The sequence below is a fragment of the Neopsephotus bourkii genome, unplaced genomic scaffold (genome assembly GCF_033783945.1).
Source record: "Neopsephotus bourkii isolate Nb327-2 ecotype Australia unplaced genomic scaffold, CSIRO-AGI_Nbou_v1 NB_1036, whole genome shotgun sequence".
Taxonomy (NCBI): domain Eukaryota; kingdom Metazoa; phylum Chordata; class Aves; order Psittaciformes; family Psittacidae; genus Neopsephotus; species Neopsephotus bourkii.
The window spans coordinates 4,094,394-4,108,318 of record NW_026901525.1 but is presented as its reverse complement, the minus strand read 5'-3'; the positions used below and the strand labels follow the sequence as shown (position 1 = coordinate 4,108,318).

The 13,925-nt window shown below is 62.1% G+C and overlaps 1 protein-coding gene across 1 annotated transcript; it reads left to right on the top strand.

The window, feature by feature from the left end:
* Window positions 1–432: 432 nt before the first annotated feature.
* Window positions 433–12,393, top strand: COL9A2 (collagen type IX alpha 2 chain). Its single transcript, XM_061360830.1, has 32 exons — window positions 433–601; window positions 2,459–2,533; window positions 3,295–3,330; window positions 3,426–3,488; window positions 4,129–4,182; window positions 4,452–4,487; window positions 4,692–4,715; window positions 4,861–4,914; window positions 5,223–5,276; window positions 5,410–5,457; window positions 5,705–5,761; window positions 6,198–6,251; window positions 6,547–6,600; window positions 7,210–7,263; window positions 7,409–7,462; window positions 7,551–7,604; window positions 7,748–7,801; window positions 8,016–8,069; window positions 8,394–8,447; window positions 8,587–8,631; window positions 8,723–8,776; window positions 9,086–9,139; window positions 9,220–9,273; window positions 9,516–9,587; window positions 9,673–9,708; window positions 9,905–9,949; window positions 10,139–10,171; window positions 10,477–10,623; window positions 11,282–11,336; window positions 11,416–11,604; window positions 11,776–11,853; window positions 12,105–12,393. The coding sequence occupies exons 1-32, from the start codon at window positions 530–532 to the stop codon at window positions 12,308–12,310; spliced, it is 2,073 nt and encodes a 690-aa protein (XP_061216814.1). The 5' UTR covers window positions 433–529; the 3' UTR covers window positions 12,311–12,393.
* Window positions 12,394–13,925: the final 1,532 nt, after the last annotated feature.

Genomic DNA, 13,925 nt, shown 5'->3' with positions numbered 1-13,925 from the left:
CAGTGCCCCATGGCCTGGCATGGGCAGCACACTGGGGACATCAAGGGGACACCGTGGGGGTGCCCACGCGGCAGTCCTGGCTGGGGTCTCACCATGCAGCCCCACCAGCAGCTCCCCAGCTTGTCCCCCTCATCTCCCAGCCCCTTGGTCTGCATTAAAAGCCCCTTTGTGCCACCCGTGTCAAATCCCACACTGCCATCGACCACCATCCTCCAAATCCTCACATCCACCAGTGCGAGGTGTTGCTGCCCTTGGCAGAGGGTCGGAACCGGATGACCTCAGGGTCCTTTCCAACCCCAAACCGTTCCATAATTCCAGGACTCAATGGTTCTACCGTGACAAGCCCTCCAGCACAGTCCAGCCCAGCACAGCCACAGGCTCACCTGAGCGGGGGGGGGCCGGGGCTGCCGCCTGCCCTCATCCCCCTGCTCCATATTCATGAGCCCCTCCTGCTCCTCCCGCTCCTCCTCCTCTCGGGGTCCGCTGTGCAGTCGGGGCTGGTGCCGTACCTGAGCGCAGCGGCCCCGCCATGGCCGGCGGCGCCCCCGTGCTCCAGCTCTGGCTCCTGCTCCAAGCCGCCTGCCTCTGCCTGGCCCAGATCGTGAGTTCTCTGCTCGGCCCCGCTCCGAGCCGGGCCGGGATGGGGGACGGGGAGGACACGGAGAGGGGATAGGGAGGACACGGAGAGGGGATGGAGAAGGGATAGGGAGGGGATGGAGAAGCGATAGGGAGGGGATGGAAGGGGACAGTCTCCATCTCCCTGCCATAGACGCTCGCAGTGCTGGGACTTCTGCTTCTTTTCCCAGCAACTTTCCCTTGCTTTTCCCAGGAATGACCCACTATGGGGGGTGGGAGCAGCACCCAGCCGGGACCCCCAGCTCTGACCCTACTGGGATCTCTCCATGCCGAAAGCTGCCTCCAGCCCTGTGGGCCAGGGCCAGGGCTGGGATGCACACCTTGGGGTTGTTAGTTGACCGGTTGAGTTTTCTTCTCCCCTTGGGCAGCAATGGGGACTCTGCCGCTCCCCTCCCCAGCAGCCGCCGATCTTGTGCCTCCCATCGCCTGGATAAATGCTTACTCACTTCTGCTTTGCCGGATTGAGGGGGGCTGAGAGGGGGCTGAGACCCTCCCAGGGCTGTGCTGGGGTTCTATGGGGCTTGCCGGGGGGCAGCGAGAGGGACACCAGCAGTGGAGGCACTTGGGATCCCGGCGGATTCTCCCAGCTCACCCAGGGGCAGCAGCAAAAGCATTGGAAAGAAGCAAAGAGAAGGTGTCGCTCTGCCCCTCGGGGCCAGCGGGCAGGCAGGGCTCCCCCTGGGATCGCACTGACAAGAGAAAACTCCCCCTGCCTTGCGAGTCCAAAAATCAGGTGTTTAGGGGAGATTTCGGGATAATATTCCCATGTGGGTCCTGAGCTACCCGCTGGCACAGACATGGCACAGATGTGGTACAGACATGGCACAGATGTGGTACAGACATGGCACAGATGTGGTACAGACACGGCACAGATGTGGTACAGATGTGGTACAGACAGCATACTGACAGCATCACTGCAGAGAGCTGGGGCAGCTCCCTTCCTATAACAGCCCCTCGGGATGCCCATGGGCTTGTGGTGGCAGGGTCCGGGCAGTGGAGCGGGCTCTGGTCGGAGCAAGGGAGCTCCTGGAACAAGGATCCGATTGGAAATGACTCTGGCAGGACAAAGCCGCCATTCACGGGTGCTCCCAAGTCCGGGCGCTAGCTCCCAGGGTGAAGCCAGGGCTCTCCTGGCTCCATGAACAAACCAGCATCACCCCTCATCCTGAGATAAATGAGCCTGGAAGGATGGGGGGGTCGCAGCCAGCCCGTCTGGTTTCATTTCCAGGAACAGCAGGATTCGGTCTCCAGGACTGGAGTCTCTTCACCCCCAAACACCCCGTCAGGATAACAGAGATCCCTTTGCAAAGCCGCTCCTGTGGAGTCCTGTGCAAACCTCAGGGCTGGGGCCAGGCTGTGCGGGCTGAATGGTGCTTTTGTGCGCGGTGCTGCGGGCAGCAAGCCAGCCCCGAGCAGGCAGGAGGGAGCCCTCGGAGGGGCTCGGGGTCCCCGTTCCATAGCGGGGCACCCAAATCCTACCGGTGATCTTAGAAATCCCAGTGCCGGGCTTGAGCCCCGGGCTGAGAGAGGCCCTCACCCCATGGAGACCCCGCACCGCTGGGGCAGGAGGGAGCTGTGATGGGGCAGAAACCAGGCAGGGGATGGGAAGCTGCTTGTGCCTCTGTGGGGCAGAGTGCCTGGAGTTCTCCATCCGTTCCCTTGCTGGGGGCACAGCTCGGATGCCTTGGGGTGCTCACTCCATCCCAGCTCTCCGGAGATGGGTCCCCATCGAGCGCTGCGCCCTGGGCTCCCTCTGACCCCAGCATCTCCCGGGGTCGGTGTGATCCCTCCTGACGTGGGTCCCATCCCTTCTTCCCCTTAGCGAGGGCCTCCGGGAGAGCCCGGCCCGCGAGGGCCCCCCGGTCCCCCAGGAGTGCCGGGAGCGGATGGCGTTGATGTGAGTACGGCCGGGAACCTGGGCAGGCCGGAGGGAGGGAGGGAAGGAGGGGACCTGCAGCACAAAGAGGGACATTGTGTCAGGCAGAGGCGCTGTGGAGGGCAGGGAATGCCGGTGCCGTGCGGTTCCTGCACTGAGCTGGGGCATATGGAGAATCCCTGGTGTTGCTGGTGGCCTGGGTGGCAAAATTGGCATGGGGGAGCCCAGCTCCCGCACTGTGGCTCCATCCACCTCCCTGACAGCAGCCTGTGGCTTCCTGACCACCTCGGGAAATGGGGCCTGGAATGGGAGCAGAGCGCAGGGAGGTTTGGGTGCAGGATGCTCAGGGCACCCCTGTGTGAGCAGCAGAGGATGCTCGGGGACCTGGGTGCAGGGCTCAGCCCATTGAGGAGCTGGAGCTGAGGGGCTGAGGGGGAGCAGGACCCCCAGGTTGGGTGTCCACAGAGTAGAGCCATGGCCGAGGGCCGTGGCTCCAGATCCTGCCCAGAGCCTCAACAGAGGAGTCTGTGAGCAGCAGAAAGGGCCCTTTCTTGCCCCAGGCTGTTATTTTAGTGCTATTTCCACCTGGAGCCGCCGCAGCCCTCCCTGCACCCAGCGCAGCCCTCACCTCTCCACACCAGCCCCATCCTCATCTGGCTCCTGCGCTGAGGGATCCAGTGTGGGAAGGGGGATTGGGGATGCGGGTCCTGAGCCCCCTGCACTGCCTGGCCCGGCTCTGTGGGGTAAAGGACCCCGTTTACAACCTTCATCCCTTTCCCCAGGGTGACAAAGGCTCTGCCGGAGCCCCGGGGTCCCCGGTGAGTACCCACACATCCCCCCCCAGCTCATTGACGGTCTCACCCTGCCTGGAGGAGCATCTTTCACGCTGCCCCTTGCCTCTTCTCTTTTACAGGGTGTCAAGGGGGAGCCTGGAGCCCCTGGTCCAGATGGGCCCGCAGGGAAGCCGGGCATCGATGTGAGTACAGCCCCCGTGACCCCCCTGAGTCGCAGCAGGGTCTCAGCAAACTCCTCTTCCTCCCTGCACGAGCATTCTTTTATGTCACACATAAGAAAAAGCCCAAATCTCTTTGTGCAGGAGCTGGAAGCACCTTTTGTGTCACAGCAGAAAATGTAGGCAGAGCTGGGGCAGCGCTGCTGCCTCCCTCCTGCACTGCCCAGCTCCAAAAGCACATCCCCTCCATCCCACATGGGCAGGAGCTGTGCCAGGAAAGCCACAGCACCAACACCCCAACATGGAAAGGCTTTTCCTTGTCCTGCACTGCAGCCACTGCCCTGAACCCTGGTTCAGCTCTCGTTTCCTCCAGAACAGACCTGGAGCAACCCCGTGCCCCAGAGCCATCCCCTTGGTTCCAGAGTCCTTGGGGGTTTGGTTGTTCTTCAATAATAAATGAATAGAATAATAACGGTTATTATAAGCATGCATCATTCATCCAGGCTGAGCTGCCTGCGAGAGCTGGGCTCCTTTGGAGGCTGGGCAGAGCCGGGGCTCTCTGGGGATCAGCCCCTGGGTGATGCTCAAGCCATGAGCTCCCAGCAGGAGCAGGGGCTGGGGAGCAGGAGGCCGCAGTCACCTCCCGCTGTCTCTCCTCCTGCAGGGCCTGGCGGGAGCCAAAGGGGAGCCAGGACCCATCGGCGGGCCAGGAGTTAAAGTGAGTGAGGAGCTGCTGCAGGGCTGCGCTCCGGGCTCCCCCCTTTCCCCCCTGGATCCAGTGGGGCTTGGCTGGCCTGGGACCAGCCCCAGCACTGTGGGGGGGATGCACAGATGCAGGAACTGGGTGATGGAGCATTTGGCAACGAAGGGGCACTGAGGCTGGGTCCGGGGGGGTGGATTTTGGCCGCTGAGATAGCAGTGGAGCAGGGCTCGGCAGGGCCACCCCCTCCTGTTCCAGCTCCTGACTCTCCCCTTTTGTCCCTACAGGGCCAGCCCGGACTTCCAGGGCCACCAGGGCTCCCCGTGAGTATTCACCTCTCCTGTGGGCACCAGTGATGCTCCCACTCCCAGCTCTGGCAACCATGAGTGGAGTGGGAGCGGAGCAGGGATCCAGTCCTCCTGCTGCATCCTTGCTGGCAGGGTGGGCATTGCCCTGCTCAGGGCAGCGATGCTGCTGGGTTTGGGGGGTGGAGGATTGGACCAACTGTGTCTTTCTTTTTGTTTCAGGGTCCTTCACTGCCAGGACCACCGGTAAGTGCTGCCTCTGTGGGGCTGGGGGGGCACACACAGGGATCTGCTTGGAGTTGGGCTGGAAGAGCTCAGATCTCAGCACCCTACAGCAGGGGGCTCGGGGCTCAACCTCTGTAGCTCAGTGAACTCCTGTCTTCTCTTTAAGGGGCTTCCAGGCCAGGTTGGGCTGCCTGGAGAGATCGGAGCACTGGGACCCAAGGTAGGGGGCAGGAGGGGGCACAGGAAAACCTTAAACCTCCCCTCCTTGCATCAGCATCCACTGCTGTGCACTGCCGGGCTCCTGGTGCATACAGGGATGACCCTGTAATGTGGGAGAGTGGGATCCTACAGTGGGAATAGAGGGTGATGGAGCAGCCAAGTCCATTGGTGCCACCCATCTGCTCCCAGCTCACAGCCAGGGGATGCCCCAGTTCCCACTGCGGGTCTCTGGTGCTCCATCACCCCCTCCATCGGTACCTGCTGCCTCCCCACCCCTGCATCCCCTCACTTGGGCTTGTTCCTTCCCAGGGTGACCCCGGACCCGACGGCCCGCGGGGCCCCCCAGGCCCTCCAGGGAAACCCGTGAGTACCTCCCAGTGCCCGTGCCTGGGGCTGGGCTCCGCACACACCTCCCCAGGCCCCCCCCTCCAGACAGAGCATTCACTGCAGCACAGCGCCGCTCACACCGGGGGTGCTGACGGGCTCCCTCCCGCAGGGCCCCCCGGGACACATCCAAGGAGTGGAAGGCAGCGCTGACTTCTTGGTGAGAGCTGCATCCCCTTGTCCCTGCGCAGGGCAGTGGCTGCTGGGAGAGCCCTGCTCTGAAATGCAGCCCCCAGTGGTGTTGGGTAACTGGGGGCTGATGGGGCAGGAGGAGCAGGGTCCCCAGCCAAGGCCATGCTGGGAGCGGAGGGTCCCCTGTGCTGCGGCGCGGGAGCCCGTCCTTCCAGCGCATCTCTGCAAGCTCTGGGACCCTTTCCCACCCCAACTGTGCTGCTTCTTCCCACCAGTGCCCCACCAGCTGCCCACCAGGACCGAAAGGCCCCCAAGGACTGCAGGGACTGAAGGTAAGGGAGCCCTGGAGCTGCCAGGGGGTGAGCAAGGACCTCCTGTGTTCTGAGCGGAGCCTGCCCTGCTCTGGGGCATGGGGAGCTCGGGACCTGCCCTGGGAACACAAGGACAGGCACACAGAGCCCTGCAGCAAAGGTGCTATGGGAGAGGTCCCCTGCAGCTCCCCAGTTCCATCCAGCCCCTTCCTTTGGACCCTCCCAAATCCCCAGCCCCAGCCATAAAGCTCCCTGTGCTGGAAAACCAGAGCGTTAAACCCAGTGAGCATCCCCACTGTGTGCCCTTGGCTGCGGGATGCTGAGCCCCAGCACTTCACCAGCAGGATGCTGAGCCCCGCCATGTCACCAGTGGCTTCGGGTGATGTGGCCATCAAGGTGCTGGCTCGACCCTGCTGCTCTGCCCAGGGATGCTCATGATCTTCCTCTTCATCCTTAGGGTCACAGAGGCCGCCCCGGTGCCCTTGGGGAGCCCGGCAGGCAGGGCGGGCAGGTGAGAGACCTCTCTGTCAGCTTCCCAGCAGGAACCAGGAATGCCTGCCTCTGGGAATGCTGGGCTGGATCAGAGGGCAGGGGCTCCGGGGAGAGAAAGGGGGAAAGAAGGAAAGCAGTGGGAGAGGGAGGAGGGAGATCGGGGCTGGGACATGGAGGGTGGACAGGGTGATCTTCCCATGGGGGCTTCCTGGATGGGGACACTCTAATGGGTCCCAGGCAAGGGGCTGTGGATGCCCAGGGTGGTTTGTACCCCTACTGCACCCCAACACTGACCTTTCTCCATTCCTTGCCAGGGCCCCAAGGGTGATGTTGGTGTCTCTGGAGAACAAGGCATCCCAGGCCCCCCGGTAACATCCTTCTCTTTGCAGCTCTGCTTGGTTTGTGCTTGGCCTCAGACATGGGGGATGTGACACTATTGTGTCCCCACTCCTGGGGACCCCCTGCTTCATCCCATCCATCTCCCTCCTCCCAGCCATGGAGCTGCCACCAGGAGGGTGGCAAAGCCACATCCCAGTGGAGGCCCCCACAGTCAGCACACATTCACATGGATAACTCAACATCCAGGGATAAATCTCTCCTGTACACTGAGCCCTTACCCCTCCTGACTGGGGGGTACGGCATCCAGTTCACTGCAGGGATGCGGGGATTAAAGCTGTTTGCTCAAACTGAGCACTTTGAAGAGGAAAAGCAATTAATGGGCTGCACCCTCTGCTCTGGGAAAGGGCAAAACTGCTTTGAAGCCAAGAGCTTTGGCTGGGAAAGTGGCACTGGTTTGGTCCCGTTGCCATCATTGAAGTGACAACTGGAAAGGTGCCTGCTGGGCGGCTATGGAATGAGGGGGCTGAAACACCTCCGACACCTCCAAACCAGCTGGTTTCCAGGACTGCTTCTGCTCTAATTGCACCTTCCCCCTGGGGCCGTTCCCAGCTGAACTGGCTGCTGTTTCCTTCCCATAGGGACCACAGGGCTTGAGGGGTTACCCTGGCATGGCCGGACCCAAGGGCGAGGCGGTAAGTGCTGTGCTTCCTAGGAGCATCAGCAATGCTGCTTGGCCACCTCGGGGAGCTGGGTGCTGCCTCTGGCCAGCGGGATCAGACCTGACTGAGCGCTGAGCCTGGGATGGGAGGGACTGATCCCCTTGTGTTCTCTTTGCAGGGTCCTGCTGGATACAAGGGGATGGTTGGGACCATCGGTGCAGCCGGGCGGCCGGTGAGTGCCCTCCCTTGTCACCAGGGGCCGTGGGGCAGGCAGGGGACCCCACACTTTGCTGCTCAGCCCTCATCTTTCTCCCTTGCAGGGTAGGGAAGGCCCCAAGGGACCACCCGGGGACCCTGGCGAGAAGGGAGAGCTGGTAGGTATCCCATCAGAGCCCGTGCGATGCCAATGCCCCTGCTCCCTGGCATGGAGAGGGGCCCTCCATGAGCACCTCCTCCCTCTCCCAGCTCCATCCCCTGCCCAAAGAGGGCAGTGACACTTTGCTCCCTCCTACTCTAGGGTGGCCGAGGCATCAGGGGCCCCCAGGGAGACATCGGCCCCAAGGGGGAGAATGTAAGTACAAGGCGGTGGCACCCGTGCCCACATCCAGGGCTGAGCCCCCTGCAAGGGGAGCTCTGTCCTGTTCAGGGCTACCCCGTGTCCTTGCACCCTGGCTCAGCACAGGCCTGGAACTTTCCTTCCCTTTCCCAGCCTTTTTTGCCCCCACCCCAAGCCTTCGAGCCCCTCTCGGAGGTCTCAGACCCAGCAACTCCTCCCCCTTTTGCAGGGTCTCCCAGGCATCGATGGCAAAGACGGGACCCCGGGTATCCCAGGAGTGAAGGTGAGAGGCAGGGGCTGCTCTGGGCACGGGGAATGGACACAGTCATGGAATGGTTTGTGTTGGAAAGGACCTTAAAGCCCATCCAGTTCCAGCCCCTTGCCACGGGCAGGGGCACCTTCCACTGGAGCAGGGTGCTGCTCCTCGTACCAGGGCTTGCTAGAAGTAACAGGAATGGCAAGCGGCATCCCAGCCCTTGATGTGGCATCTCCTGGCCATTGGATCCTCATCCCCACAGGGTCAAGGGCAGAGCCCCCTGTCCCACCTATGGACCCCTCATTGCTGCGCCTTTCTCTGCCATGCAGTAACATCCTGTGTCCCCCACAGGGCAGCGTGGGACAGGCCGGACAACCAGGAATACCGGGACACCGGGGACAAGCTGTGAGTAGGGGACCGCGGGACCCAAGGCAGATCTCCATTACCATGGGGTGGCACCTCCAAGCCGAGGCAGTGCTGGCACCCGCAGGGATGCTGCCCCCATTGCTCTGCACGAGGTTTGATCCTGGCTTTGTCTCCACAGGGCTTGCCGGGTCAGCCGGGAAGCAAAGGGGGCCCAGGAGACAAGGTGGGTCTGGGGCAGCAGAGCTGGAGCACCCACGCTGCAGCCCCACTCGCCCTACATGGTGCACTCTGACCACCCCTGCCTGCCTTCACAGGGTGAAGTGGGTGCTCGCGGCCAGCCCGGTGTCACCGGTGCCCCGGGGCAGATGGTGAGTACAGAGATGCCACCGGGTTCCCCCTGGGCACAGCCCGGGGTCGCTCTCCTCCTCGCTCTTGTTCTGTTTTCCCCATTTGCTGTCAAACAAAGCAGAGTTGGGCACTTTATCCCCAGCCCTCCTCTTCCCCCTGCCCCACAGCAGTACTCTCATGGGGCCACATCCCCAGTGCCCTGGTCCAGCACCTCCTTGGCCATGCAGTGCAGTGGGAGCCGGGGGCAAGGGCAGGGCCACACATCCCTGGGGCAGGCGATGATGTGCGAGAGCAGCAGCTCCTCCGGGGCTTCTCTTTCTCCCTCCTAGGGTGAGCCTGGACCTCGCGGCGAGCAGGGACCTCCGGGAGTCCCCGGAGTGAAGGTGAGGCCCTGGGGCACTGTGGGGCTCGGGGCAGGGCCAGGAGCTGCCCCTGACCCCGCTCCCTTCCTGGTTCTCTGCAGGGTGACCGTGGAGAACGGGGCCCTGTGGGTCCCGCCGGGGAGCAGGGGAAAGCGGTGAGTCAAGGGCTTAAATTCCCATGGAATGGAAGGTGAAACAGTGGCAAGTGCACTGTCGCTTCCAGTGGGAAGCTGCAGGGCAGGTTGGGAGCTGTGGGGCAGCCAGAGCTGGTGGAGGGGATGGGGAGCTGCCCAGGTGTCTCATTCCCTTGGGAAGGATGCTCTGATGGGGGAGGGAGTCTGCCCCCCACCTCTTTTCACTCATTTGTCTCTTTTTCCGGTGTTACCCTCACTTCCAGGGGCCGAAGGGCGAGCAGGGCCCACCGGGAATCCCAGGGCCCCAGGGCTTGCCAGGAGTCAAAGGAGACAAAGTGAGTGCTGATTGCAGGGGCTGGGCTGCCCTGGGCTCCAGCTCAGGGACACTGCACTGATCCCCCCCCCTTCTCCTTTGTCCAGGGCTCCCCAGGGAAAATCGGCCCCAAAGGCAGCACTGTGAGTACAGCACCCTCCTGCCCGGGGTGGGGGGTGTCACTGACACTGTGTTGGGCACCCACCAGCACCAGGAGCTTTCTCCATCAATAGCCCAGTGTCCTGGTCAAGTTCTTGGTGGAAGGAGGGATGAAAGCGGCTGTGGAGGATGGGGATGCTGGTGGTGAAGGTTCACATTTCTCCATTGCCTTTCCTCCAGGGAGATCCTGGTGTTCATGGACTTGCAGGGCTGAAGGGAGAGAAGGTGGGTTCCTACCGGTGGTTCCTGGGATGCGGTGGAAGGACACGGGGTGGATGTGGGTCTCCTGCCCAGCATGGCCCCTGACACCAGCATCACACCCCAGTGTGCTCCATGGGGTACCTATGTCTCCCCCAGGCTGTGTCTCTAAATTCATGCTGTCTCCCCATCTCATTCCTTGTGTTCTGTCCCCAGGGTGAATCAGGAGAGCCAGGACCAAAGGGACAGGTGAGTGATGGGGACTTGGGACCAACCTGTACCTTCCTGCTGGGTGGCTCTGCAGGATGCTCAGTGGAGGAGATCCTCCTGATGAAGGCAGCAGTGATCCGCGGAGCTGGTGCATGCTGCACACTGGTGGTCTAAGGAAGTATTTGCTCTGGAGGCGGGCTTCAGTAACCGCGTTCAGCCCTGGATTCAAGTTCAGACCCTGCCTGGGGCCAGATCCCAGCTGCGCTGGTTGATGCTGGGAGTGTTCAGGGTCTCGGCACAGGGCCGGGCTCAGCTCCTGATGCCTCTCTCCATCCCCCCTGCAGCAAGGCATCCAGGGCGAGCTGGGCTTCCCCGGCCCCACGGGGGACGCTGGTGCCCCCGGTGCCCAGGGCTACCCGGGACCCCCGGGGCCACGAGGACTCGTCGGGGAGCGCGGTGTGCCCGGCATGCCCGGCCAGCGCGGAGTGGCGGTGAGTACCCCAGTACCACCATCCACACAGCACTCCAGTACTGCAGTGCACAGTACACACAGTACCCCAGTAAACACAGTACCACAGTAAACACAGTACCCCAGTACTACAGTACGTACAGTACACAGTACCCCAGTACACGCAGTACACACACAGCCAGCCCCTCCTCACCTCCCTCACCGTGCTGTGCTGCCCCGACCCTTCCTTACTCACTGGTTCCTCTGGGAAACCGCTGTTCTGGTCAGGAGCTGGATCCAGGAGGGCTGAGCCCAGTACGTAAAGGGGATTAAAAAGAACCTGGAGAGGGGCTTTGGACAAGGGGAGTGGCTTTAACCTGCCCGAGGGGAGACTGAGCTGAGCTCTTAGGCAGAAGCTCTTCCCTGTGAGGGTGCTGAGGCACTGGGGGATGGAATTCTTCTGTATAAGCCTCACTTTAGATTTGCAAAATGGGGCTGCAGAAAGCTGACACCGTGAGCAAGCTGCACCATGAGCTGAGGCTGGAGCACATGCACTGGGACCAAATGGAAAGTAAACAACGGTGGGAACATCATTGGGTGCAGGGAGGTGCTGTGGGCCGGGATGGGACCAGCTTTGTGGGTACAGATGGTGACAGGAGCAAACTTCCTCTATGGCATGTGCCTCTTCTCGCCGCTGGCAGGGCCGGGATGCTGGGGACCAGCACATCATCGACGTGGTCCTGAAGATGCTGCAAGGTGAGGGGGTGAGAGGGGCACTGGCAGCTGGGTGCTGCTGCCCCATCCCGCCCCACATCGGCCTCTCTCTGCCCTACAGAGCAGCTGGCAGAGCTGGCTGTCAGCGCCAAGAGAGCTGCCCTGGGAGGAGTGGGTGCCATGGGACCCCCCGGGCCTCCTGGTCCTCCAGGGCCACCCGGTGAGCAGGGTCCACACGGACCCATGGGACCTCGAGGTGTCCCCGGCATCCTGGGTGCTGCTGGGCAGATCGGCAACATAGGACCTAAAGGTAGGTGGTGGGTGGCCATACCCACACCGTGCCCGGCCGAAATCCCCCTCTGGGCTCCTGCCACCCCTGTGCCCCAGTGCAGTCCCCGCGCAGGGGCAGCCCCTTCCCCTGCCAGGTCCGTGTTTCCTGCTGCAGCTCCAGAGTCCTTCCCTTCCTCTTTCTCTCCCGCAGGGAAGCGAGGCGAGAAGGGGGAGCGGGGAGAAGCTGGCCGCGGCCACCCAGGCATGCCGGGCCCCCCGGGCATCCCAGGTAAGCCGCTGTGCCCCGCACAGACAGGGCGGGCAGCAGCACCCCTTGTGACAGCCGCTGGCTCGGGGTTCCCTGCCCCATCCCTACAAACGGGCCCACGCCGCAAACCCCCAGCCCGGAGCAGCCTCTGCTGCCTGCGCTCTGCCCCCCCCCCCCCGCTGCTGCTCCCTCCCTGACGCCCGCGCATCCCCTGCTCTCCGGTTCCCACGCCCCGGGCTCTCCGCACACCGAGGCCCGCGCTCCCGTTGCAGGTCTCCCCGGCAGCCCGGGCCATGCTGTGGATGGGAGGCCGGGCGAGCGGGGCGCTCCGGGCTCCCCGGGCCTCGCGGGCCGGCCGGGCCTGCCCGGCCCCACCGGGCTGCCCGGGTTCTGCGAGCCGGCCGCCTGCCTCGGGGCCTCGGCCTACGCGGGTGCGCGCATGGCGGAGCCGGGCGCCGTCAAGGGCCCCGTGTACTGAGGAGGCACCAGCGCCGTGACGGACCTGGGCAGCAAACCCGCGCCGGGGCTGGCAGCGGCGACCGGGACCCTGCGAACCCATAGGGACGGACCGTGCCCGGCTGCGGGAGCGCTGGGATCGGTGCCGCGCCGGAGGGGACCCGCGGCCCTGGGAACTTACCTGGAGCAGGTACCACCGCCCCCGGGCTGGGCACAGGGAGGAGTAACGAGAGGGCACCCAAGCGCTGTCCTCATCCATGGGCTCCGTTACCTGCCCCCTCTGCCCGTCCTCCGCCCCCCGTGCCCCTTCCCAGAGAAATAAATTGGCTTTTCTACAGCCCCTCTCACTGTTCCGTCCTGCTTGGTGCTGCACCGGCTCATTGCCTGCTCCTTCCCCCCCCGCCCCTTTTCTTTGTTAAAACATTGTGGTTTGATTATTTAAGAGACTCACCCGAACCGGCCTTGTCCCCGCAGGGCACTCGCAGAGCTGTAAATCTTTGTAAAATAGGGTTATTTTGTGACTATGAAGAGAAAACCACCAACTTTGTACAACTGGACAATAAAACTGGGATGGATTGCTAATGAACTGAAATGACGCGTTGAGTCCTTTGAACCAAACCAAGGCTACGCCGGTGGGGGGTTATTATTTGAGGGCTGAAGCTGGTTTTCCTGTTGTTTCAAGCCCCTCGTTGGATGTCTCAATTGCTCATTCCCATCCCTGGGGACAATTTTAGCCTCTCAGAAGTTTCTTTAGCAAAAGCTCTTCCTTTCCTCACCCTCTTGCAGCAGTGCAAAGAGGATTTGCCACACCTGATCCCCCCCCTCCATGTTGGAGATGGAGCAAATTTGCCAGCAATGCACCGAGTACCTTTAAATGAGGCCAAGTGAACCTGATTCCCCTCGCAATCAAGTAGCCAGAAAGCTATTAACAGCGTTGCAGCTGGTATTGATCTCGTAATAGTTAAAAAGGAGGCCTGTGGCTCCAGGAGGATCTGCAGGTGTCTCTCTCATTACTGCCATTGACAGCAGCAAGGATTAAAGCTGTGCAGCGGGAGCAACGGGGCCTCGCTTTGTAACATAAATAGAAATCAATTCAGGTTTATTAGCGAAGCATGTTGGGCTTGGCAGCAGAACAGCTCCTGGTGGGAGAGGCTGGCGGATCCCTCCTGCGGCACTGAGCATCACCACCTCCACCAGGGACATGGCAAAGCATGGCCAAACCAGGGCTCGGGCTGCTTTGGCAGTAGGGAGCTAATCCTGGCAGGGACCAGACCCAAGCCCCAAGTACTGCTCCCTCCCCATACACTGTATCAGGGCATTTTCCCATATGAGTCCTTAGCTTTCCCCATGTCCCCAGACTCCTCAGAAGTGCCCTGCACTTGCTCCCCACATAAATCACCTTCTCTGTGCCCTTTGCAAACCTCTGCCTTGCACTTAACGTGCAATCAGCCAACTTTAAGGGGCCTGTCCTAAAACAAAGATGGAAGGCAATTGCAAATGTTGTATTTGCAAGTTGGGATTCAATCAGGGAATTGAGGTGGCTGCATATTAATTACAGGCCAGACTCTGGTTGTTTCCAACGAGTGGCAAATGCACTCCGAATCTGCCTCTTCATCAGAGACCTTATAAATATTCAT

Excerpts from the sequence above, each read along its gene's own strand:
- COL9A2 (XM_061360830.1), top strand. The coding sequence starts at position 530 with ATGGCCGGCGGCGCCCCCGTGCTCCAGCTCTGGCTCCTGCTCCAAGCC. Across the intron at positions 3,489-4,128 it reads CAGGGAAGCCGGGCATCGAT|GGCCTGGCGGGAGCCAAAGG; the intron begins GTGAGTACAGCC and ends CTCCTCCTGCAG. Across the intron at positions 9,140-9,219 it reads CGGGAGTCCCCGGAGTGAAG|GGTGACCGTGGAGAACGGGG; the intron begins GTGAGGCCCTGG and ends GGTTCTCTGCAG.